The sequence below is a fragment of the Phoxinus phoxinus genome (assembly GCF_949152265.1).
Source record: "Phoxinus phoxinus genome assembly, chromosome: 5".
NCBI classification, from domain to species: Eukaryota; Metazoa; Chordata; class Actinopteri; order Cypriniformes; family Leuciscidae; genus Phoxinus; species Phoxinus phoxinus.
The window spans coordinates 28,022,861-28,049,899 of NC_136880.1; the positions used below are offsets into that span (position 1 = coordinate 28,022,861).

At 38.6% G+C, this 27,039-nt stretch overlaps 1 protein-coding gene across 11 annotated transcripts in view; it reads right to left on the reverse strand.

Annotated features, from left to right (window-relative positions):
- Nucleotides 1-27,039, reverse strand: part of ctnnd2b (catenin (cadherin-associated protein), delta 2b) — a 78,745-nt gene that overhangs the window by 45,080 nt on the left and 6,626 nt on the right. For 9 of the 11 annotated variants that reach the window (XR_013797523.1, XM_079612015.1, XM_079612012.1 and 6 more), the window contains exons 2-3: nt 18,700-18,833; nt 9,054-9,166 (exon numbers count right to left, since the gene is read on the reverse strand). Coding sequence is in view for 10 of the 11 variants with exons in the window: in XM_079612015.1 (XP_079468141.1) it covers nt 9,054-9,166; nt 18,700-18,828 (242 nt within the window). In the remaining variant the exon portion in view is untranslated. Of the gene's footprint in view, nt 1-9,053; nt 9,167-11,105; nt 11,271-18,699; nt 18,834-27,039 lie in introns of those variants that run through there. The other 2 variants (XM_079612017.1, XM_079612018.1) reach the window with 1 other exon arrangement.

A 27,039-nucleotide genomic window follows, 5' to 3' on the forward strand; every position in this document is an offset into this window, starting at 1 on the left:
ACATTGATGAATAATGTCACTTGACTGTGTGTGTGTGTGTGTGTGTGTGTTTGTGTTTACAGTACAGTGTGTGTTTACAGTGTGTGTGTGTTTGTTACAGCCTGTTTGCCTTGGTTTGTCATAGGAGAAAGAAAGTTGAGATTTTGGTGTGAAAGAGTGAAAGTGTGCTATGAAAACCTGGAACAAAGCTGAGAGCGGCTTTTGTTCACTGTTAACGTATGTGAAAAGAGTGAAAGAGGGAGGGAGAGAAGAAGGCCGTCCCTAAACCGCTGGGGGTCAATGAGTGCCTCCCAACTGACAGACAGAAAGATAGACGCATGCCATCAAGAAAGAGAGGTTGCTTGCTATTTTGAGCTAAATATATATTAGAGAAGAAGGAATTTAAATGTAAAATAAACACAGCTTAAAAATAAGAATCTCCCCAAATAGTCTTGAAATGTAAAAGTAAGATTACACACATGAAACTAACTGGTGACTTTCACAAGCGTTTGATGGAGGGGGTGGGGCTAACTACTTTCCCATGTCTTCAGTGTGGTGCACAGGCCATGCTGTCAGACAAAGCATGTGAAAGGGCTTCACGTGATTGTATTAATGAGTGCGGAGCAGAGGCACTCATCTGTAAGAGCCAGGCCACCCATTATTAAACTCTACATGAGTCTGACTAAAATAGTCCTTGTTAGTCCTGGTACTGTATGTGAGATATAAGACGGAGAGTCATTTTTCATGAAACATTTCAGCTAAAAAGATTGGAACAATCTATTTAATCCATTTAGTCATTAGGGCTCCAAGATTAGTCCACCTAAAAAGAAAAGAAATCTGTAAATTGTAAAGACTTTATTTCTTCCATAGAACACAAACTGTGAATTTAAGACTATCCTGCTCACTCCTTTCTTTATAATGAACAAGAATGTGAGCTGTCAGTGTTAAGCTTCAAAACGACTATAAAAGTATCATAAAAGTACCATTTTCCAAGTCTTCTAAACCCATATGATAATTTTAATTGAATTCTGCCAATCGAAGCACTCCTACAGTCCTTTAAAAGTCAGTTTAGCAAAAACATGAGAAAAGCAGAAACGATGCTGTGTGGGCTTTTGGTCTCTTCATGGAATGATATAGGATACGCTACAAATCAAGAGAGATGTAACACAGTCCTCAGAGAGGAATACATTTCAATCCCAGTGCGAGAGAGCATCCCGTAATGAGAGAGCCCCTCTTGAAGTGCTGAATCATGGCCGTCTTTCTCACAGCAGAATTGTGTCAGAGGATATGAAAGCAATGCATGGTGCTGCACAGATGCTGTACAGCTGCTCTGTGATGGTGAACACTCTTTTACAGTGTATTACTATGAATGACATGAGGGTAAAATACTTTCACTACAAATCACAGTAACATAAACACGAGTCCCCAGACACTTCTGCCCTGGCTGCCACAAAATGGCTCTCGTCTGGAAACTGACTCGTGAAAATGTACAGTACTTTTCATAAATAACACTCACTGTGGTAACTTGTTTACAAAAATGTAGTACTTATGTACATGGAGTACCATGGTTATTAAAAGAAAACATTAATTTTGTGAAATATCATAATTCAAAATAACTTTTCTATTTTCATATATTTTTTAAATGTAATTTATTGATTGCAAAGGTGAATTTTCAGCATCATTACTCCAGTCTTCAGTGTCAAATTACCCTTTGGAAATCATTCTAATATACTAATTTGGTGCTCAAATAACATTACTTATTATTATAAATGTTGAAAACAGTTGTGCTGCTTAAGAAAAAAGACACTTTTTTTTCAGAATGCTTTCATTAATTGAAAGTTCAAAATAATTTATTTGAAATATAAATCTTTTGCAACGTTGTAAATGTCTACTGTATCTTTTGATCAATTAAATGCAATTTAAAGCATTCTTGTTAAATAATTCTATTTTGTGTTATTAGTACTAAGCAATCCAAATCAATATTATTCAATCCATGGTTTAGCGTACCACAGTTACAAACACAGTTACACTATGGGTACTATTCAGTAACTATGGTAAATTCAGATAAAGTCACTGCATTTCTACTTTAAATGTTTCAAAAGGAGTTTCCGGACTGATTTGGATTAAAAAAACAGATCCCAGTGTGCAGTAACAAGGCTAAGACAACAGCAGTTAGCCTGAGCAATTACAGGATCAATCACACATTTCCTATTGTAAGTGTGCTTTCTAAAAGGACGGAATGTTATTTCGACTGCATCTGAGGACGTGGTGGGTCATTAGGCTGACAGTGTGAGTGATGTCACATGTAGGGATCTCAGTGGTTCAGATCTGCGCTATGTTAGGCTGTTTTATTTAAAGGGACCATGAACTGGTCTTGAACTTTATTGTTTTATAATGTTTCCTGGGGTACACTTATAATGTTAGTATGATTTTTACATAAAAAATTGTCATAATTTAGAAATGAAATAAATGTTTCCTACTCTGATTTCAGCCCTCTGATTTGAACGCTTTGTTTTAAGGGTGATACTTCTGCTGTGAGACTTCAGTGTAAATGCCCACTGCTGTGATTGGCTAACATATTTGCATATGAAATGGCAAGTACTACATGTGGAACTCTCTCAAAAACATTTAGCACAATTTTATGAAGTTTTATGTAACAAAGTTCGGGAGGAGCATGTTCAGGTAATCATCCAATCAGCACAAGAAAGAGCCAGTATAAATAAAGCCTTTCCTTACCTCCTGTCTCATGACTAATTTCTCAGCATCCCACCTCCACCCCTTCACCCCTTCACCCCACATTCGGCTGGGTCCGTTCATAGATACCTATGATCTCTAAAGTTATGGGGGGGAGTACTCTGGAGTCGGGCCGAATTCTGAGCTCGGAGCCCTCCCCCCGGACAGCAAGCCAAATATGCATTATAATATTACATCAGATTTCATTAACATGTAAACTCGTGAAACTATTATAGCAGTCAAGGTTAACTAATCTTAAAAAGTGTTGATTATAGCATTATATTTAGATCTATAGCACTATATTTAGATCATGCATGAAAGGATGCAGTGATCTCGTCTCGAAATGTATCTTTAACTTGATTTCTGCACACTAACGAATGCTTTGATTATAACTAACAGTGCAAACACAATGTAATAAGAGATTCGTTGATTATACCGAGAGTTTTGGCGAGACTCCATTGCGACTGATTTAGCATAGAATCCAGAGTGAAATGTACTTAATACAAATAAATAATGTTCAACTGAGACATCAACTCAATCCTTTGGAAGGTAATGTTATTTTTATTCCAGTGATCCTGTATCGCTCTTTTCTCCTCGTCATCTCACTAACATGCCAGTGGGCGGGGCCAAAGTTGCAATGATGAAGTAGAAGTTGATCTTCTTCTTCTTTCACCTATCTATGACGTCATAAATAAGTACATTCTACAACGAGTCATTCTCTGGGCTTGGTTACAACAATAAAAGCTGTTTTTGGTCTAACAAGGAAGTTTTAAGTTCTAAAACTTACAGGATATTCTTATAGTATGATGACTGCTTGTGATATGTCAAAAGCTCAAGCTAAATTGTATTTCTCAGTTCATGACCCCTTTAAGATAGGCAGCAGTGTGCCGTTTTGTCACAAGGCAGATCGAATATGTGTCGCTGTCTAGTGGTGACACTTCCACTGGCATGGACAGGCATGTAATGTTGTCTAAATACCTTTCCTCTCCTTCCTCTGTGTAAAAATAGACCAGATAAACATATTAAGACCTAAAACATTAGTATTAGATACTAAAACAAGACCTGATGAAAATACTATGATAAATGCCACAGTACTGCTATTTACATGTCTTTTCAGAAATGTTCAATTCAATTATATCTGAATCAAAATCTGTTATACAATATCTCTTCCAAAGAGTTATTTTATACAACTAATGAGAATGATTGGTTTTATTAAATGTCATTCAGCATAATCTGGTTATCGAAAGCTACATGGAGTACAATAATTGCTGGGTCACCCCAGTAATTGAAATGCAGACAGTATCCTTGACTCCTTGTCTCTCAGTCACCAGACTAGGTTTAAGTCTACATGGTTAGGCTAAAGTCAAACAGTCCGTGCTTATAACTGAACTTGGGCAGCAGAAGAAGCTTTCATCACTTCTTAAGCCAGACAGATTGCCTGCTAAATCAATACGCTCTGTATTCCCTGTACTGTATGGGGAGACACTTAGCGTGAGTCAGCCAGTGCACTAGACACCCTTAATATGCTTAATATCCTGTAAGAATGGAGAGGGATTGTCTGAGCACAGACACCCGGGGTGCACAGGCAGATGGGAAGGTTTCTTACTGCCAGTGTCCTCAACCCTGTCCCTTCGAGAAGGGTTCAACAGGATGAATTTCAATGGGTGCTTGTTGAAAACAATAGAAAATCCTGAAAGATGATATTTTGAAGAATATTTGGTAACACTTTGCAATAAGGTTTCATTTGTTAACATTATTTAACTACATTAATTAACATTAACAGTGAACAATACTTCTAAAGCATTTATTAATCTTAGTAAATGTTCATTTTCAACCTTTACTAATACATTATTAACATAAAAAGTTCTAGGCTATCTGTTAATATTAGTTGATGCACTGTGAACTAACATAAACATTTTCTAATGGTAACTAATGTTTTAACTGCTTTCATCTGTGAGGTTGGAAATAATCCAAGATTATTTCAAAGCAACAAAGACATTTGCTTTTCACTAAGACATTTTCAGTACAGCAGTGCTAAGAGTGATTTAGGCCTGTAGGCCAGATGTTTGGGACAATAGAGAAGTTGTGATCATCTGATTGGTCAGTTTTGAATATCTCACACCTGGGTGTTAATCACATGGTCGGGGGAAATGACAAAACAAGATTGTAACTGTTCTTCTGTTTCTTTTCTTGGGATCCTGAGCTGGTCTTGAGACAGAGACTCTCTGCCTCTGGCTCTCCCCCTTTCTCTCTCTCTCTCTCTCTCTCTCTCTCTCTCTCTCTCTCTCTCTCTCTCTCTCTCTCTCTCTCTCTCTCTCTTTCTCAGGTTACATTTTACATGGTTTAAATTATCATTACATTACATCCATGTTGTAACTATTTTAAGTGTAAACATAACCTTATTTCACATTTAACCTTTTTAATTCATGGAGTCAGATTAAAACTAGATAATTGCATATGAGAACATGTGTCTTATTTAACCAAATTACTTTGAGTCGCTGGAAAGTCTTGAACACGCGTGTCCTTCACCGGCTGATCGGAAACCGGAAGTTGGGCCGAATAGCCGGCTTTTACACATCCATTTAATAAAAGTCAGTGGGGTCCAAAACAACAATGGACCCCACTGACTTGTGTTGTATGGACCAAAAACAAAAAAGAAAACACTGGCACTGTGTCTGAATAGGCCTACTTCCATACTATATAGTATGCAAAAAATAAAGGGCCTGCAAAAAGATTAGTATGCTTAAAGTGCACTCTTCTACGCTGCATGCCTGGATTTAAAGAACGACAATAACTTAATTTACATACTAACGATATACTCATGACTTAATTTACACATGCACCGCTATTTCAGCTCACTTAAAACCCTAGTTAAAGTAGATTGCTGGTGGTAGCAGATTTTTGCGCTCAATTACTGCGCACACACACACACACAATCATACACACACAAAACTGTTTAGTGAATTCAGCCCACCATCTTTCTTTCCGTCAATTTATCCTCTGCATCTAGAGAGTGAAGAGAAATATAATGCATTTCAGTACAGTCTCAATGGAAAAGCCTTTCAATGTTTTCTTTTCTTTTCACGTGCAATTTCAAGAAAAGTGGGTATCTAATACTAGACGTACATTCATGCATTTTCTTTTTACATTTAGGCAGATGCTTTTATTCAAAGCAGATTACATTGTAATCAAGGTACACGCTTTACCCATTCCCATAATGTTGCTAGCATCAACTCTACCAATTGAGCTGCAGGAACAGACAAAAAGAGTTTTGCTACATATAGCAAATGCTGAAATAATGTACATACTTTACGAATTGAATACTAATAATACTATTTTCCCATTGCCAACTGTATGGCCAGAAGCTCTCGCTTGCCGTTTTACTGTAGTGAGATTAGAGCTGTCAAACACATTGTCTCCTCAATACAACTTATTTACACCACATGCCAACAGAGCATTATCTCTCCTCGAGGCACACATTGTAGACGCGTACACAGTGCCAGCGCAGTCCAAGCTCACAGGAGACTGGTGGACTAATCTGGCAGGAAAACAGTCAAACAGCTTTGGCTTAATACTTCCTCGCTGTGCTCGACAGACAGCGTTTAGCAAGACAACTCCATGCTACCGGATAGGGCCCGACAGTGAACGTCTAGTCAAAGTCAAAGGCCTCACTCAGAGCAGCAGATGTTTGACGCTGTGCCTAGGTTCGGTCCGACTAGAGACAATAAGACAACTTCACGTGGCATTTCCACTGTTTCCGCAGAGGCATTTTGCACATCGGTTAATCAGAGATTTGAGTATCAGATAGTTAGTTGAAGAACTAGGCCAGCATTATGTTTGTTCAAAATGGAGTGCTATTTGAAAAGACCCATGTTTCATTAAACAAGTGGGTCATGGGCTGAAAGTGCTCTCTTTAGCCCACGGTGCTTCTCCTGATGCTGACTTTCAGCTTGTTGCCTTATATATATTAAAAAGAAACAAATAATAGTGCAGTGTTTTTTATCCGTATTGTTGTACAATTGAAATCGAACACCATTTAGTAACACCAATCACTGAAAGTACATGTGTGTTGAAGTGAACAGTAGAAGAAAAAAAGTGCACAAAGTAAAATAACCATGAACTGAGAGCAATCAAGATGCAAACCTTGATTAGATACTTGAGTACCGTGACTAGCAGCTTATATTTTCACCTTGAGCTGCTTGTTTGTCTGTAAGCTGTATTTGTCTTGAGAAGAGATCTGACCTAGCCTGACTCTTTAAGACTCTACTGACAGCCAGCAAAAAAATGCAAGAACATTCAAAGATTGAGTTTGATCAAAAATGAAAGACAGGTACAATCAACAACACTGAAGTCATTATACATTTCTTAATTTTACCTATAACTATATATATATATATATATATATATATATATATATATATATATATATATATATATATATATATATATATATATAAATGCATGCCAGAATGGGCATAAATTCTAAAAATGCTCATAAAAAAACTTAGGCCCTCAACTGAGTCGCATTAACTTTTTATCCGATAAAAAAACATGCGCATAAACTACGATGGAAACACATTTACAGAATAAATTCCTCGATGTACGTCAAAAAACACATGTGATTTGCGACAACATAACTTGACTGACCAACTGACGGATCTTGTTGCAAAGCATCTAAACTACTGTTTTGGTTGTTCCGAAATGCCTGAGCAAAGTCTGTCGTCGAAGTGGTTCGGTATAATTTCCTCTCAGAACTGTCTTACACGACTGTGTTCCCAAACAGCAGGCATCTGCCTCCGAAAGCAAGGTAACTTTATTGCATTTTGTCTGCACACTCTGAGGCGCAAGTAATTTATTATGTACGAAATTATTATATACAGTGGCTTCTCCTACTGCAACAACTTCCATTTTTTTTTAATATTTAGAGCCAGTTTATCAGGAAGTGACAATTTTGCTCTCATCATCTCACTGGATGGAAACGGTGCTTTATTCGCAAATGTTTTATGCGATATTGCAACATTACGCATAAGTTAAATTCAAACCTTTTGATGGGAAAATAGCTACTGACAGTAGAGATACTAACACTAATGATATAAACAGGGCTAGTGGCTACTGTGGTTAGTGGTTTCTAAAGTTACTAGCTACTCAGTATTTTCACTGGCCACAATTTTGGCATCGATACCATGGGGAAAAAATACATTTTTAATATCATCTCATAATTTGGCATTCTGCTGTCACTTTAAGACCTGACGCACGAACCCTTTAAACAGTTTTATATACTTTTATGTGCACACACTTTAGGTGTGAGCACAGAATGATTAAAATGATGCACAATGAAACAGTGAGTGAGGGGTGGCGGTGTGTCCGTCAACTCGCTGTCGGAGAGATGAGATGAGAGCGAGAAAGCGCAGCTGGTATTGTGTGTCTATTCTGCAGAATATGAGTATTGGGAGCATTTATGTAACATATTTCGGTATCGCTATGTATCAAAAAATCTATATTTTTGACAACACTACATTGCAGTTAGCTTATTATTTTGGAAGCCTTTTTAAAAGACTACGATTAAAAAATTCATATTATATAAAATTCAACCAGCCAAAGTGGCTAGAAGAAGTGACTGCGTTACACGCCACTGCTGAAATACAACCGCATTTGGCGGGTGTTAATGTCAAGCCCTGGATACAAATATATAACTTAAAACCTGATATCATCCTGTACAACACAACAGAACCCCACTGACAAAGCAAGCAACGTGGGAGTCTTATTGACTGAACAGCTGAAGGACATTTGATTTATTGAGTTTTCAGGCTTGATGAATAAACACAAAATATTCTCCACAGCAACAAGAGGATAATACAATGGGCCCATTCAATTAAATTTGAACATTCGCTGTAAACAGTGATTAGAAGCACTTATCAGCCTCTGAAGGGTCAAACTGATTGCATATAATCCATAGTTTTATTATAGTATCTGTTCTCGTTTACTGTTGAGATTTTAATTACAGGCTGAATTCAAAGCTTGTGACAACTTAACCCTTTGTTTACTTAGCAGTATTGAAAGAGTTTACTTCAAGAGAGAGAGAGAGTTAAGATCTGAGTCTCCACTCAATGTGGTTACATTAAAATATGCATGATGGAATTAGCTGGGAAAGGACATCAAGATATTTTCACAGAATACAAAAAACATGAATTTAATGGCATTTGATGGACATGTTTGATGGTGTAGATCTAGGGGAGATTGAGGGATGTCAAAGATAGATGGTTTTAGCTGGTTTACTGTAAGTGGTGTTTGTGGGATGAGACAGATTGAGTAACTGAGAGGTGTCACTCCACTAGACCCACCTGATGCTGCTCATGCTTCCGGTCTCAGATCCCAGCTTGCATCTCTCCAGCTGGGTGGCAACAATCTGCCTCTCAGCCTCCAACTCTCTCGTCAGTCGCTCAAATTGCAGCTCCTGCACACATAAAGCAGTCAGAGCATATGTGTAAAGCCCTAAAGGAATTATTGAATTGATTCTGTCTATAGCATGTATCACACATGCACTTACACACGCTCCAGTGACTACTACACACAGAGAGAGGGGGATGTAAAGTGACTTTGAGATTGTTCAGCCACTCAGGGATTTTCTTTCCATATTGATACAAATTTGTTTGCATTCATTCAAATATTTTGGCATACACAGAACTTTTGTTTTCAAAAACTTTATTAGGAACTGCAATTTAAAACACAGTCAAACTGTAAGAATGACTGTCAGTGTCAGACCCTCACTGACATAAGAAACGCAGGCAATTGTAATCAAAAGCATACAAACCACCCACTAAAGAAAACATATTTCATGATTTGTGCATCTTCTGATAACATTTACCTTTTATTTTTCTTCTCCAGGAATCGATATAGAGAAATGAATGTGGAATGCTCCTTGTAAAAGCAATAAAACAAACATAAAAAATCTTGATGTGTCATCTTTTGTGACAGGTACAGTTTCACAAAGAGACTAAAAGAGACTAGCTTTTGTATGATGTTGCAATGAGAAAAGTTTTGCATTATTTTTAATTAAAAAAATTGGAGTCCATAAATTTTTTTCTTAAGATTTTAAAAGCTCATAAGCTCTTAAGCTCATCAAGGCTTCATTTCATTTCAGTAATAGTAATATTGTCAAATATTACTCTCTTTTTTTTTTAAAGTTTTCTATTTTAATATATTATAAAATGTAATTTATTCCTGTGATGGCAAAGCTGAATTTTCAGCTTCAGAAATCATTCTAATTTGCTGATTTGGTGCTCAAGAAACATTTATTATTATTATAATGTTACAAAACTGGTGTGTTGCTTAATACTTTTGTGGAAACCATGATACATTTTTTTAAGGATTATTTGATGAATAAAAAGTTAAAAACAACAGCATTATTTGAAATAGAAATCTTTTGTAACGTCTCTCATCTTTGATCACTTTAATGTGTCCTTGCTGAATGAAAGTACGGTAATAGTAACTTACTGACCTCAAACTTTTGAACAGTGGTGTATATACTTAATTATGCGCCCTGGCCATAATGAGTTAATTGGTTGCAAAGTACAGTAATTTAAAAATGAAACAACTCTACAGTTTCTCCAGATATCCAATGGCAGTATTCTGAACTGTGATAGACCATTCCAGCACTATGCACCACTTCCTCCCCACTCAATTAGATATGCACTGCTTAACATTTAATGACAAACTTGTCAATGCTAAATCAGAGATGAAATCCCAGAGCTCCTCTTTAAAGTAATCACAGTGAAAATCCAGTCAGAAACACTGCACTATGTGCCTGCGCCCGGGGCTACGACAGTCAATGCAACGTTCCCACTTCTTTTGTGACAAGGCTGAAATGAGTTAACTCAGACACAAGGTCAAAGACTCTCTCCCTAGAGCAGTTAATGCTAAGAGGGCTCCAGAACACATCACCTGCTATTTTGGGCACAAACTCTACAAAAATATGAAGCTACAAAAATACCCATTCAGAGGGTTGAAGAGAGCTCTATGGACCATGACGACTAAAGAGGCGCTAACTGCAGCATTTTCAACTATCATCATACACGTCTAGGGTCTCAATTAATGACGATATGGCAGACGCATCTCTGTGCATTTGCATCAAACAGGCAAGCCACTTAGCGATAGCTCCTCCGCTGAAAAAGCATTCTCATTTAGACTCTGCAATTACGATTCTAACAAGCATAATCTATGACCTTTCTTATTTCACATCAACAAGTTCATAATGGAGCCACCAACAGAGCACAACAACTGATTAGACTCTAAAAATCTACAACAACAACAACAACAACAAAACTGCTCCAGCTTTCCAGCTACCCACAATAAAACACCTGTTGCCTTCACAAATAAAATAACACTGTTCTCACCGGCACATGTACCATACTCCAGAGGCCGTCTGCGCTGAGAACAAGCAGTGTTGGCGCATCACTATCCCACTAGACTGCGTTCATCTCCGCTTATCAAGAGAGTAAAGTCATTAGAGAAACTACAAGAGTGGTAGTGACTGCCTTCCAGCGGGAAAGTAAAAAGTGGAGTGCAGTCAGGCACAAAGGTTGTCATGACAACAGTGAATTTAGAGCCCCTTTGGCATTATTTATGCAACATTGCATCACAAAGGGTCCCTCCCACCAGCCAGCCAGCCAAATACCACTGCCCTCCAGTCACTCTTCCGCCTCCTCCTAAACTCTTCCCCTCTTTCTGACGCCATCTGTGCTCCACTCTGAAGAGGAGAAGGGGGGAGAAGCGGGGTCTCATTGAAAGGGTCGTAGAACGCCAGAGAGAAAGAGGTGTTTTTTGCGGGTCCTGGCAGTAAAAAAGCACCGTTCCACTGAGCAATGCTAAGCTTTGTGCTTCCTCTAGGGATCCGAACAGGCTGTTCTGCCTCAGTAGCCTGCAATGGACAGGCTCCCTGAGCGGGGAGTAGCCTCCACTTTCCACTTGTCACAAAAGTTGGTTAAATATAGCACTCCGTACAGACAGGAAAGCACTCAGTGAGTCACCTGAACCAAAAAATGGTTATTCTTTAGCATTCAATGCATTGTTGTTGTTTTTTTCAGCTCCTACATATACTACTTATTTCATCAGGTAAAAACGGCAAGACCAGGAATGCAACAAGGATGAGAAACAGGAACGTATTGCCATTATCTTACATATTTACTCCATAAAAAGCCTTAAACCTATTTGGCTAGAAAATAAACATCCAAGGGACAGAGAAATTGATTTGACTGCTTCAAGAGCTGAATGTGGTCTTCTGGCCTAAATGCCTAATTGCGCCCTGTGGACAAAGACTGACATTTAAGTTTCTTCATTGGTCCGTTTGATTGCAAAATGTCACTTGGGGTTCGCCTCGCGAGTTCCTTTAAGGATTTATCCCAATTTCTATAATTTCACGGGGTTTAATGAGTCCAGACTCACTCCACAGCCTGACCAAACTGACTGAGCACCATACTGTAGATACAGGGTTGCAAATTACAGCAAAAATTAAGATATTCAAAAGACCTCAGGATAAACTTCAAATAACTTTAACCATCTTTTTGTTGATAATTTTCTAATTTCTCAAAACAAAATCAACACATTTATGAATATTACAAGTAATTAAAAGAACGGCTTTATTTGATTGAATATGTGACATTAATTATGAGACTGAGGAAATTCTAAATGACTTCACTTCTGGCTAAAGTAAATCACTCCTATCGGATGGAGATATAATGAGCTGATTAACATACTTTCCCTAAAATAATGACCAAAATTGCAGAGCTAGATTTGAATGGGAAGAAATATTCAACCTTAGCTGTACCCCTTACAAACTGACACTTTCCCCAAAGAATCCTTGCCATGCTCACAATAAAACGTTACATGCCTGTGGCTTTTTTTGAGTAGTTAATGTGTCAATTTAACAACACTAAGATAAATTTCTTTAATTAACACCACATTAAAGGGATAAAAAGAGAGAAAACTATAAGCTGAGCTTCCACAGCAGCTCTTATGAAAATTAATTAAACATAGAATGTCTGTACTTTATAAATATGACTAATATAATCACTATATCAACATAGTCTGAGAAAAAAAACACTCAAAGGGAAATAATAAAATAAAGTGTTCATTACATAGAAGAAATCACACTCATTACAGTGTGAGCATTGCATATAAGTCCAAGTTGTTAAACATGCTCTCCCTTGCTGATTGACCAGTGCATGTGATTCTGTTCAGCACAAGAGATACAGGAGAATTTTAATGGGAGAGAGTCGTCGTACACAGGAGAGACTGTGTTCTGCTTGCACGTGCAACCTTGAAAACTGCACACAAAGCACACATACAAGAGACCTGGACATTTTGCCAGACATTTTGGTACATTGTTTTATACATAGCAGAGGGGAGACAGGGCTTCAGTGCTACAGAGCATCCTTTGTCTTTATAATCTACATTGGTTTTAGATCATCAGTTCAGTTTATTCTGTGAATTTTGCATCATGACCTCTGTCTAAACCACTTTTACCAAATGCCTCCAAAATGGGAGATTGCCATCTAGTGGAGGACAAAAAAAATTGGTGATTTATCATAATTTGAGCGAGTAGACAAGCAGTGGCAGAATGATACACATTTATTTTTAGTGTGAAACGGACATCATGCCAGCTGCACTTGATAACAGTATCATGAATCAGAGATACTTAAATATGACTATAATAAAAAGCAGACTAAGAAATTGCTGAAAAACACACACAAGGTCATACTGAAACATGGATGTGGTTTATGCATTTACAGACCACATGAAATCATGAAAATATGAGTTTTGGTTTATGGCTTTTCTGCTAGTTTTGGGGTCTTCTTGATGCTAGTGTATTCCTAAATGTTGACAAAACACTTTTAGAACATGTAAAATATTTCTCTTTTGGCAAATGGACCAGAAATAATGATGATTTTTCTTGTACTACAAATTTTTGTCCAATACAATATACACAAAATATAAAATGAACGCCCTGCCTGCTAACATAACCTACCACTGATTAGCATTAGCAAGCATTATAATGTTACAAAAGATTTCAATTAAGAATACTTAGTGAAAATAGCTTATTTTCTTAGCGATAGATGCTAAGTCCAAATAGCGATAGATTTACACTATGTTAAAATAGCAATACCTATTTTCTTTGCAACACGTGTAGTAGTTAGATACTATTTGTACCTCAGTCTGCCGCCTTATTAGGACAATAAAGCCGATACCGATAAACACTTTATTATTAAATAAATTTGTATTAAATACATTTAAATACATTTTATTTATTTTTTTTCATTTGAATAGGGCTGCACGATATTGAAGAAAAATGTGATATGCGATAACTTGTTAAATATGATTTTCGACATGCGTGTACAATTAATTTTGATTATTTTCAAATATATTTAAAAAACATAAAGCATCGTTAAAATTCTGAAAGTGAACAGCAGTGTTTTAGCATTACATAACAGTAATGTCACAAATCTGACAATCTAATTTTAAAATGAATGCAAAAAAATATGTATATATATTTAAATACCAACAACTCTTTGCTCAACTGATAATATAGTTATATCAACCTGAAAACTTTACAGCAAGAACATCCAGTTAAACAAAAACACCTGAAACTAGTGGACTATTAGTTATTTTAATCTAATTGACTTTTAGATATCTTTGTTATCAAAAATAAGAACAAAGAGGCAAAATCCAAACAATTGGGCAAATACAACAAAACAAAGATACAAATTAAATTAACAGTGATTTAAGTTTTTAAAGGTACATGACATGAAATTTTCACTTTCTGAGTTTTTTTAACATTAATATGAGTTCCCCTAGCCTGTATATGGTCCCCAAGTTTCTAGAAATTTCAATTGGTGTAAATCGAGCTTTTGCTATCTTTCTCTGCCTTTGAGAAAGTGGAAGCTCAATCGGGCTGATCTTGAATCTCCTCCTTATATCGTCATAAGGAGAAATGTTGCCTCCCCTTTCTCTGCTTTGCCCGCCCAGAGAATATTTCCCGTCCATGAAAAAATGAGCTAGGGAGTAGGAACGCGTGCGCGCGATTTTAGTTTGTCCACGAGAGATATCATGGCTTTTGAGCGAGCGAAGCATAATAATTGCTCAATAATTGGATGTACAAATAAATACCGAAGCCTTTTTTTAGTTCCTTCATCCAAGCCCCAGAAGAACCAGTGGATTCATTTAATTTTCTCTGGAAATGCGGCGACACAACTCCCCAAAGTTTTGCATGTCTGCGGCAAACATTTCACCGACGACTGTTTGAAAATAAATCGATCGAGCTAACGTTACCAAGCAACACTTTCTAATGTGTAATTGTTCAAGTTCAGACAGGTAATCTTTCTCTCAAAATTGTTCAATACTGTTTATGCATTAGTAAATCAAGCCAGTGACTAAAATATCAACTTCACATCGTTTCTTTTAGTAGGATGAAAATAATCTTATTTAAATTGCAGTGTTGGGGAGTAGTTAACTACAAGTAGCGACGCTACTAACTTAACTACATTTTACATGTGTGTGCAAATGATTTGTTGAAAAGCAGATAACAGTAGCCATTCCGTTCAACATAAAAAACGAGAGAGAGAGAGAGAGAGAGAGTGTGTGTGTGTGTGTGTGTGTGTGTGCGTGTGTGTGTGTGTGTGTGTGTGTGTGTGTGTGTGTGTGTGTGTGTGTGTGTGTGTGTGTGTGTGTGTGTGTGTGTGTGTGTGTGTGTGTGTGACAGTATGAGCACACTGTGTGGTTGCTGCCACTGAGGTATAGCCCCCAACGATCTAGCCTGTGACGTGGGATGTGGTTGTGTATGATTTGGCAATAGGGGATAGCCTATAGCCTACGCTGGTGAAAATCGGGCCGACTCCCCGAATTTTTTAAACATGTTAAACATATAAAACATGTAAACAAGTGGGTTGACACACCCATATTATCCATGATGGAGCAAGACGTGGCGGCAGATTTGGAGGATGGAGAAACAACTAATGTTAATTACCCATGGCCTTATTTGTCCAAGTTCATATTTGTTGCATTTTTTCACTTTTAACAAACAGTTTAACAAATACTCTTTGAAATCATAATTGTATTGCATTGTTTTAAACACTAAATATTTTACTTAAAACATTCCTCAGACACTTATTCAGTTAGGCTATTTATAATATACGTTGTTCAAAAAAATCAAAAGTAGTTTCAATGTAGCTAGCTACTTTTTGATAGTAACTTGTAGTGTAGCTAACTACTTTTCCAAAAGGGTAGCTTGACTGTAGTTTAACTACTTTAACTTACAAGTAGCTTGTAGCTTGTCAAACTACAGTTTCAGAGTAGCTTCCCCAACACTGTTAAATTGTGAATAAATTATATACAGCGCGATCAAGTTTATCTGGACACTTGCCAAATTTGTTATGAAATCAATGAGACACGTTACACTGCACATGAAGCTCTTACTGTATTTACATCATCGTGTTTGCATTGGTGAAAGCAGAGAGAGTGCAGAAAATGCGTTGCAATGATAAGATCTTCATTCTTGCGGTCAACAACAGACTGTCATCTGCTTGCGCAATGGTCATCACGGCAACATTTTATGTGATGGGAATAGATCTAAATAATTAAAAAACTTCTGACGATATTTTAATCTCGATAGCTGTAATAGTAAAAACGTATAATAGCTGTGGTAAAAGTATTCGAGAGAGTTTCACATGTAATAAGTAGCTATTTCATATGCAAGCATGTCAGCCAATCACAGCAGTGGCCAGTTACACTGAAGTCTCACACAGACACGCCCCTTCAAACAGAGCGTTCAAATCAGAGGCTAAAACTGGGCTAGGAAAAATGCCTTTAATTTCTAAATTATGACTATTTTTTATCTAAAAAACATACTAACATTATAAGGGCAACCCAGGAAACATAAAATAATATAAAACCCCCATGTCATGGGACCTTTAAGGTTGGCCTACATTAGATATATTTAACAATAGCATTCAAGTAAGAAACAATACAAAAACTCAATAATCAAATTAAAACTAAAACACTACATAGTCTTCACAATCACATGAATTAATTATACATTGATTCATAATAAACACACGAGTTATTCAGTCAAGAGCAGGGAGTGATTTTCTCTTTATCTTTTGTTGTTTGACAGACAGCAGCAGCAGGTTTACTGTATTAGGCTGCTGTCACTTTATTTTTAAAGGCAAGCAAGTTACACGTACCGGTAACAGTAACAGTCGTGCGCTCAGTCTATTCTCTGCTATATGCGTTGACCTAAAACTTTTACTTTTTGAAGTAGCCTATTAAAATCATTAAGATATCACAAGCCATTGCAATTAGCCTGGCTAACGCCAGACCCAATTCTCGTTGAGACTTGGGTCTGGGAACCACATGTTCATTTTCTCGTATTTGAGGCGTGGTTTACGAATGCGCCGGCGCCGTTTATTGGGTGCTAAGAATGTCTATCAAATGCGCATAGCCAATCGTTTCCATTATACCAGATGACGTATGTAGAGAAATGGTTTAACGCCAAACGCTGCTCTTTTTTCTAAATAAAATTGCGATCTAAACTACTTAGAACAATATCTAAGGCTGCATCAAAAGGTAGCTTCGCGTCTGCTGCCATGTTGACTTCATAGATATAAACAAACTGCTTAGTTGTGTCGCAAAGATGTCGTCATCGTCTTGCTGCTCCCTCCCCGTTCTGTGATTGGTTCCCTAAACGAGGCGAAAATCAGGTCCATGGTTTCCAGACTGCCTTTCAGCGAGAATAAAATCGCGCTGCGCAAAGGCAGTCTGGGGAAACCCAGGCTACATTGCAATATGAATAACGTGATGTACATTTGTGATATTTCGATATATCGTGCACTTACGTGCAGCTCTATTTTTTCATTTTCTCTCAGAGAGAAACACTGCATATGACATAGAGTCATGGACCCTGTCCACCAGTACCCTCTAGCAAAAAGCATAAAAAAAACGATGGCAGACAGTTTTTCTCGCTCTGATAGGAGAGCTATTAGACTGGCCCACAGCAGCCTATGGCTGTGGCCTACTTTAACACTCCCTGTGTAGATTTCCAACCCTGAGAGCATGTCGCTTTTTTTCTGCCCCATAGTTAAAAGCAGGAGTGTGAGCTAAACGCTAGCAGGAATCGAAGGGCTTGTCACGATCCATTTCTATCTACACATAGCCTTGACTCAAAAATGGCCTCCAGCCAAGATATATATATAATATATATATAATATATATATGCAAAGTTAAAGTGAGAAATACTGTACATTATTGCACACTAAATTCTGACATGCAATAATCCTAAAAATCATTTCATAAACGACAGAATTTTCAGGAGGGCATAAGCAATTACAATCACCTGTCATTATTCCTGAGAGATCAAGCCAGTTTATCATAAGGTTGTGCCAACGTCTGTGAAGCTGTCCATCTGCTGACAAGCAGGTGACCAGTCTTATTAAAGATAAGCTGTGGCGTAGTGACAAGCATAGCATGGAGACCTGATTGCAACATGCCATGTCAAATATTTCACATTTCTTACACCACACAGCCCAAAAACCTACATCCACTACTCCCACTCGTCTGCTAAACCATGTGATACTGAGGCGCAACGGCACATTTGCAGTGTGGTGACCATCAAAAACCATTTGTATCTGTGAATTTAGACACAAGGCGCTAAATGAAACCGGTAGCACGAGATGATGGAAATGACTCGCGTGAAAACCCATCAAACCTTGCGGCTCCTTAACCCAGATGGCATATGCAGTTCATCTGAGGGCTGGTATGGTTCTATGTAATTACTGTTTACGGTATTTATAAAGATTCAGAGAGTTTCTAATTAAACTGTTGGAAAATGAATGTTTCCATATAGCTTCAGACTATGAGTGTGAGGGGAGACATAACCTTCTATTAGAGACAACCTGTAAGAATGAAGAAATTTACAGTAGTTTGGCATGAAGTACCCACCTGTTCTTTAACAGAAGCCAAGATGGCAGAGGTGGTCTCAGTCTCGGATCCATCTCCGTTGGAGGCGTTCAGTACCGGACTCAACATGCTGGAGTTTTCTGTGTCAAAGGGCTGGTCTGGTACTGGCATTACTTCTGTGAACAAAAACAATAGCATCAATAGTTATTCAAGACGAACTCTGCTAGGCTTTTGTCATGCTTCAGTGTACTAGAGTAATCAGTTTCAACAGATCCTTTACAAAGACAGATTGTCAGTTAAAATTATATTAAAATTTGTGGTTCAGCACTTTTCAGCTGTCATAATACTAATCAAAGTGCTTTATCTACATTTTGATTGTTTGCTGTGATGTAATAATTGTTAGACATATTTAATTAACAGTCTCTGTTTCTTTCAGTCTCTCTCTCTTCTTTGACCTACTTTTGTCTCCTTGTCTCTCGAGGTTTGTGATTCAAAACACAATTTCTCAGCTTGTCGCTAACATGTTTTGATTTGTATACATAAGCTTCAGAAAAGACTCAAAAACGAATTCTTCAGTTTTGTGGCTATTAGTTCATGTGTGTTAGCTTTGATGTCATCTATACATGAATGTACTCCATAATAAAACTGTTTTCTATAAATATATTTTAAAATGTAATTATTCCTGTGATGGCAAAGCTGAATTTTTGTCACACAATCCTTTAGAAATCATTCTTACGTGCTGAGTTGGTGCTAAAAAAAAAACATTTCAAATTCTTACTATTAGCAATGTTGTGAAACAAACAATGAAACAGTTGTGCTGATATTTTTGTGGAAACTATGATTTGTCTTTTTCAGGACTCTTTGATGAATAGAAACTTCAAATAAACAGCATTTTTTTAAAACATTTTTTTTATGTCTTTACTGTTGCTTTTGATAAATTCAATGTCTCCTAGCTAAATAAAGGTATCGATTTCTTTCAAAAAAGAAAAAGATACTGATCCCAAACTTTGAACAACCAGAAAATATTTGATCCTGCACTTTTAGATATTTGCCCATTCAGATGCTCTCTAAAATGAGTAAGCCCCACCACTATTACAACCAACTGTAGCAACAGTGAACTACAACTAAAGACTAGTAGTTTCTTTAAAAAAAAAGAAGGGACAAGCCCATACAAATTCCTGTTTCAAAGGGCAATGCATCACCAAGTGAATTAATGGGTTTTTAAAAAAAGATTTTGAGTAATGAAATCCCACTATAATGCTCTGGCTCTCTCAGATCAGATCACTCTCTTCATCCTCAGCTTCCTCCTTGGCAATCCCCTCTCAAAATCAACCACCCAAATGTAAAGCTTCCCCAGAGAACAGTCTGCACACAGCAGGAACAGAGAGAAAATGGCTGCTCACATGCGAATGTGTACCTATGAGCACCAGAACACAGAGCCTTTTTACACAACCACATCAGGTACAACTACTGTATGAACACATCTGTTCTGTGTGAAAGTGATATATACAACACAGATTTTACTGCCTGAACAGAACGATCTGTGAAAACAAATGCTAGTCGCTGGTGAGGTAGAAATTTGTTGACTGGTAGAGATTTTGGACTATCATCTCTATCATGAAAACTTTTTATTTGCATGCGTTTTTAAGCATTGCGGTTTAAAAACAAGTGATTTTAACCATTGAAGCGCTATACGCAGCAACAGAGAACGTCTCGGTTACGTATGTAACCCTCGTTCCCTGAAGGAGGGAACGGATACGTCACGTCAGTGACTGACGAAATGGGGGTTTCGCTAGAGAGCCCTATCACCTTTGAGTATTAGAAAACGAGCCAATGGTATGAAAATACGAGCGGTAGTGGTTATTCAAAGAACGAGGTTTACATACGTAACTAAGACGTTCCCTTTCAGTCAGTCACTACGAGTTATGTCAGTCACTGATGAAATGGGGTCCCAATCTAATCTTGCCACTGCGGCTGTCTTCCAGTGTCCTGCGCAAGCCACAGCTCCCTATCGTGAGGCTAGCACGGGCAAAGGGCCAGGCTAACGCACGAATACCAAGGTACACTGGGTAGCATATCCAAGGTGGAATATGTAACACAGCGCCTACCCGCAGGGAGGACTTAGAATACACATATGACCCAAGTACGGGATGCATATGGAGAGCTCAGAGGTATACAGCCCGCAGGGAGGACTTAGAATACACATATGACCCGAGTACGGGATGCATATGGAGAGCTCAGAGGTATACAGCCCGCAGGGTGGAAGTTTCAACCTTGAGATGGCAAAGAGAGGTCTTGCCGAGGGAAAGATAAGTGATCGGAGGAGACTTATCGTAGAAATACACACGTGGGGGGTTGCCCAAGTGGGAAACCATGCACATGGAGGCACCTAGCCAATCACGAGGGCTGACCAACTGGGCATGCACTCTGGTGACGGCATCAACAGTGCAGGAGGAACTCAGGGTCTATGGGGAACTCATCTGAGTAAAATAGCGCACGTATTCAGTCCATGGAGTGGACGAGCAAGTCACTAGGAGCGAGTACACGAGAGGACACTGGCTCTACACGGAGATTGTAGAATCTTGCGAATGTGTTAGGTGTCGCCCAGCCTGCAGCTCTACAGATGTCTGTTAGCGAGGCACCATGCGCTAGCGCCCAGGAGGAAGCAACGCTAAGAGTGAAGTGTGCCTTCACCCCTAGGGGGCATGGAGACCTCCCTGGAGACCAAGGGTGCAAGACCTCCTTGCGCTTGGTAAGCCAAGACAATGGCGTCCGCTATCCAGTGAGACAGCCTCTGCTTGGAGAGATCCATTCCCTTCAGCTTCCCACCGAAACAGACAAAGAGCTGGTCTAAGGTCTTGAAACAAAGAGTTCTGTCTACGTAAGCACGAAGGGTGCGTACTGGACAAAGCAGTGCCAAGGCTGGGTCTGCCTCCTCTAAGGGAAGCACTTGCAGGTTCACCACCTGATCCCTGAAAGGAGTGGTGGGAACCTTATCCAGCACATATCTAGGCCGGGGTCTCAAGATCACATGAGAGTTAGCCGGCCCGAATTCCAGGCATGCTTCGTCAACGGAACATTTAACCTCCTCGCCCCTCTAAGGAACCTGATGACCAGGTCATGCTGTCCTACCGTCTTAGACTCCACAAGGTCATGGTGAGCAGAGATCGCAGTCACATAAAAAAAAAAAAAACTATGTTAGATTGAACTGCAAAGGGTCATAGCACTTACATACTGTTGTCCTACTGCTAGTTTAATTGCTTCTATTGTTCTCATTTGTAAGTTGCTTTGGATAAAAGCGTCTGCTAAATGAATAAATGTAAATAAACCTTCAGGGTGGAAGGAGACAGCCTTCGTTACAACCCTTCTTGGAGGAAGGGGAGCACAGACCTGATAGGGCATTTACAGGGATCTTCTCAGCGAGAAGAACACCAGGTGATGAAGAGGTTCCACTTCAGAGCATAGGCATGTCTTGAAGTTCGGAGAGGTTCGACCACGGGGTGAAGGTTTGACGGCAAGCCCGAGTGACTGGTACCCGGAGCGTGCCCTGTTGCCATGCCCATCTCGGGACTCGATCGCGAAGCCAGTGCTGAAGCGGTCTCATATGAAGCAGTTGACCTGGAGGCCCAGACGGGCGAGGTGCCGGAGCACGAGGTCCCTGTGTTCGCAAACCTGTTCTCGAGAGTGTGCTAGAATCAGCCACTTGTCGAGATAGTTCAGGATGCAAACCCCATGTTGCCTGAGTGGCACAAGGGCTGTCTCGACGAGCTTAGTGAAAACACAAGGAGACAGGGCTAACCCAAATGGGAGTACCACGTTCTGACATGCCTGCCCCTCGAAAGCAAACCGTAGAAATTCTCTGTGTCGAGGAAGAATGGAGACATGGAAGTATGCGTCCTTTCATGTCGAGCTGTGGTGTGATGTCCTCAATTATGTTACGACCGCAGCCATAACACAATTGAGGACACCACAACACAGCTCGTTCAATAGGGGTTTATAACAAAAAGAATAAACATAATTGCAGAAGGAAAATTAATCGGGGTAACACAAACAACAAGAGCACACACAGAACCACCGCCAAACACCCCGCCCACCGAACAGGTTTGGCCGCTTATGGCGCTTTTCCATTACCAGTACCAGCTCGACTCGACTCGGCTCGGCTCACGTTTCGCTCCGTTTTCCATTGCAGATAGTACCTCCACAATAGTACCTGGTCGTCATAGCGACGCGACACACACCCGCTACCCACACACACACAGGACAATGGAGGAAATCGAGTGTATGCTGTTTTACATAATATTAGTAATGGGTATATCACGCCGCAATCTCTGGCAAAACTATTTAAAAATGTCGGGGTTATTCAGGATACTCCGTCTGGCGCGTGCAATGATGACGCAGTGAATAGTGACGATTCTCTCTGACCAATCAGCAGTCTGCCGTGTTTCACGTCACATTTTAGTATCGCCTCAGCTCGCTTAGAACCTCGCTGAAGGTGATACGAAAAAAAGTACCTGGAAGCAGGTACCGCTACAACTTTTACACAGTGAAAAACCAAACAAAGGCGAGGCGAGGCGACCGAAGCAGAAACATAATGCGAGATTGCACTCGCGGCTCCTTTTATAACCACGCGGTGGGGTGGGTTTGCGATGCAAATTCCACAGACCCATAGTATTTTCATACCATTGGCTCGTTTTCTAATACTCAAAGGTGAAAGGGCTCTCTAGCGAAACCCCCATTTCGTCAGTCGCTGACGTAACTCGTAGTGACTGACTGAAAGGGAACTCAGTTTGTTATATGCGTGTACTATCTGAGAGACGCTCGCACATGAAGCCGCTGCTCATATAGCACCGCCTAGGCTAATTGGGCTTGTACGATATACTGATCAAAATGCCTGTCTATGCAAGTATCCTATTAAACACAGTAATTTATGTCTTAAGTGAATGTAAAACAGTTGAGGCAGAAAACACATGTGTAACAGTAAATTGGATCAGTGCATTCAGCCTACTAAACCTGCTGCCATCTGTCATTAATGCTAATCAAACAACAAAAGAGTGAAAATAGAGAAACTCTCTCAGTGCTCTTGACTGAATAAATTTTGTAACTAATAAGAATGAATTTAATTGACACAGTGAAGAAGACTATCCAGATTCCAGTGTTTTGCACATTTGCTTACTTTGATTACTTTAATTGCTATACGATTTATAGTATTTCTTATTGCTAGTGCTTGAAGTTTTTCAGGTAGCCTACAGTAGGTCTATTTAATTTGTGTCTTTGTTCTATTGTAGTTTGTTTTCCTGCATGCTTGTATTTGGTTTCTTTGTTCTTATTTTACCACTGACTGTTTACTTGTTTTCAGTAAGCTAATTATTATTATTATTTTCTTAGGCTAGTATTAGTTTTTTTAAAATATTGTAATTTTGATATCATAACCCCATTTAAAGCAAAAAATAACTATATTGTGATATATGTCATTATTATCATGAAAGAAAATTAATCGTATCATGAAAAAAGATTTTGGTCATATCACCCACCCTTAGAGAAAAGTATTGATAAATGTTTAATTTATACATCAGATTTGGTGACATGACAGACTGACAGATACTTTTAATTTCTAGGTCAAACTGGTGACTTTCTATCAGTGAGATCATGTAGAACAGACCAAAACATAAACTAATGCCAGTCCCAGCTGTTGGTGCGTGCAGGTTAAGATGGATTACACACTTTTTTGACAATAATCTTAGTTGTAATATCCATCTGCCTCTGATAAATAGTATCCTGATATCAGAAATAAATCTGTGCTCTGTTTTAACAAAATCAGAAAAGAAAAAAAAACATTTTACGTGTTTTTTTTTATGCCTTGCAATCACGCAAACATTTGGTCTGTGATGCTTCTTTTATACTGTTGTCAATTATTCAGTATTACTTATAATGGGCTGAATATTACATATTCTTTTTTGCTTATGCCATCCTTTTCAAGCAAAACTTGGTTTATGATTTCATAACTGTCAAAAAGTCACATTATAGCCAAATCCAGCTATAATCACAAATGAAAAACCTAATAATTTTTGTTTGCTTGTTTTTGTAAAGAAAAAATGTTTTGGGAGTAATGGCTGTAATTTCACATTTGCAATTTTCTGCAATGGGTGTAATTTCATAATATTACTGTTTTCACAGTATTATTTGATCAAATAAATGTGCCTGAGTGAGCAGAAACTTTTTTATAAAACGTTACAAAATCTTGCCAACTCCAAACTTTTGAACAATAGTGTATAAAAATGTATTGCCGTTCCAGAGAGCCTTTACATGTTTTGCTATAAGAAATTCTCTGCATATAATAATCACTGAATGAAATCTGAATGTTCAACATTCCAAGTAAACACCATTTCACCACTGGCTTGACCTGTCAACATTAAAATGAAATAGTGTCCATCTCCGTTTTATGCTGCCATTATACAAAATAATGATGCAATATTCATGAAATTTTGATCATAATCAACTTGCGTACATGGCATATATCATTAAAATCAAGCACACTGTTGACTTTCTTTGAAGTGGTATTTTTATCGGAATATTGAAAATTCTAATTTTATTCAGCGATGTTATGTGGAGAATTTCTCATAACAAAACATGTAAAGACTTGCTGAAACTGGATGGAGCACTGAACGGGCTGTGCCTTGGAAGCACAATGCATCAGCTAGGGGAGTTATAGGATGCATTAATCCAAATGAACATGTAATATATAATAAGTACTCCGATTTCTGACTCACAAGCATATTACACATTAAAAGAAAATGGCAAAACTCTTAACATACTGAATAGACCATACAGAAGCTAACTGTCTGAACACACCCTGTGTGTCTAATGGAAAAAGAAAGAAAAAGAAAAAGGCATTACTGAGAAACAGGTAAAAGAGTCTAATTGTATTAAGTCACATGATTGCTACAATCACTCCAAGGCCACAGTTACCTTAGAAACAGGCCTGCGCTGATCAGTGAATGTTTACTGTAATTTTACTAAACCGCCTTTCACAACGGCCCCTGACCTGTCAGATAAGGCTCGAGACATTATACGGGAGAGTCCCATAACACAACCTCAATTTCATTGTCAAACACTAAACATATTGAACAGAGGAAGAGCCAGAGCCATTGTTCCCAACAAGCGGTTATATCCCATTTCACTTCCTCCATGGCACTTTTTCATTTAAAGTGACAAAAGCTACAGTACATTTTTGGATTAACGTACTTGATTGTGTTTCCACAATGAATGTAGACATTTTAAGCCTTTCCAATGCTGCAGATATAAAATAGCCAAAAAAGGGAAATTGATATAAATTGATCAAATTTGTGAAATGTTCATAATTAATGTCAGCCGAGAATCGCTGAAAGCCCTACAACAAAGGAGGATCTCTCTGTTGGGGCTCATGTCTGAATGCCTAATTTGTCTATGACATCATGCTTGTGCCTGCTAACAGGCTCCCGTTTCCATAGAGATATCAATCCATTATGACAGTCTCTCTCCAAGAAGGCAACCGTGAGGCTTACAGTGGATCGTTTAAGGGATGCTGCACACGGCAACTAATTCTTCTCAAGATGCTTTGCACTGATGATTCAAGGTGGTTTTGGATGGCAAAAAAAGGCTATTTTTTGACTGGAATCTGCATGAACATCATTTTTTTTTTTTTTTTGTATCTTAAATAGTGTCTACGGTGTGCTCCATATCCATCTTTCAGCATGAGTTTGTGTTTGCTGCATGTGTAGGTTCATATATGATGGTGTAAGAGTCGCGTGATTGCACCCAATGGAATTGCTGCATCTTCCGTCCTTTGGGATTATATACAACTCATAGCAACAGTATCTACAAAAACAGAAACCAGCAGAAATTAACCAAAAATCAGAACTGCAGAAACCTCAGTCCAAACATCTGATCAAATTTTAAGTAATTTTTTTTTACGCTTTACACTATGCAATCTTGCAACCGGTTCATCTTGTTTTCTGCATTAAACATCTCATTCAAGACATCTGCCCTGCCTTTGCATTTTCATCCCCATTACATCCCATTAAGACTCTGGCCATATGCTTTTGACAACGATTTACTCCCCTCGGACGTTGCCCGTTTTGTTTTTCCGCAAGATTTAGAAGACTCACTCCCAAGATCTGATCACCCAGTGTAACGCCAGATGTTCCAGAAAAAAGGGTCTACCTAAACCCACAGGACATGATGGTTTTCGTTCCGGCTGATGTTGCTATTGGCAGGCATCACGGTTGTGATCCCAGGTACACGATTAGTCATGTGATCCCGCAGGATACTAAAGTATCAAAATGCACAAACAAAAGGCACATATTGTGTGTACAGTCACACCCACATTCATACGCTTTTACACAC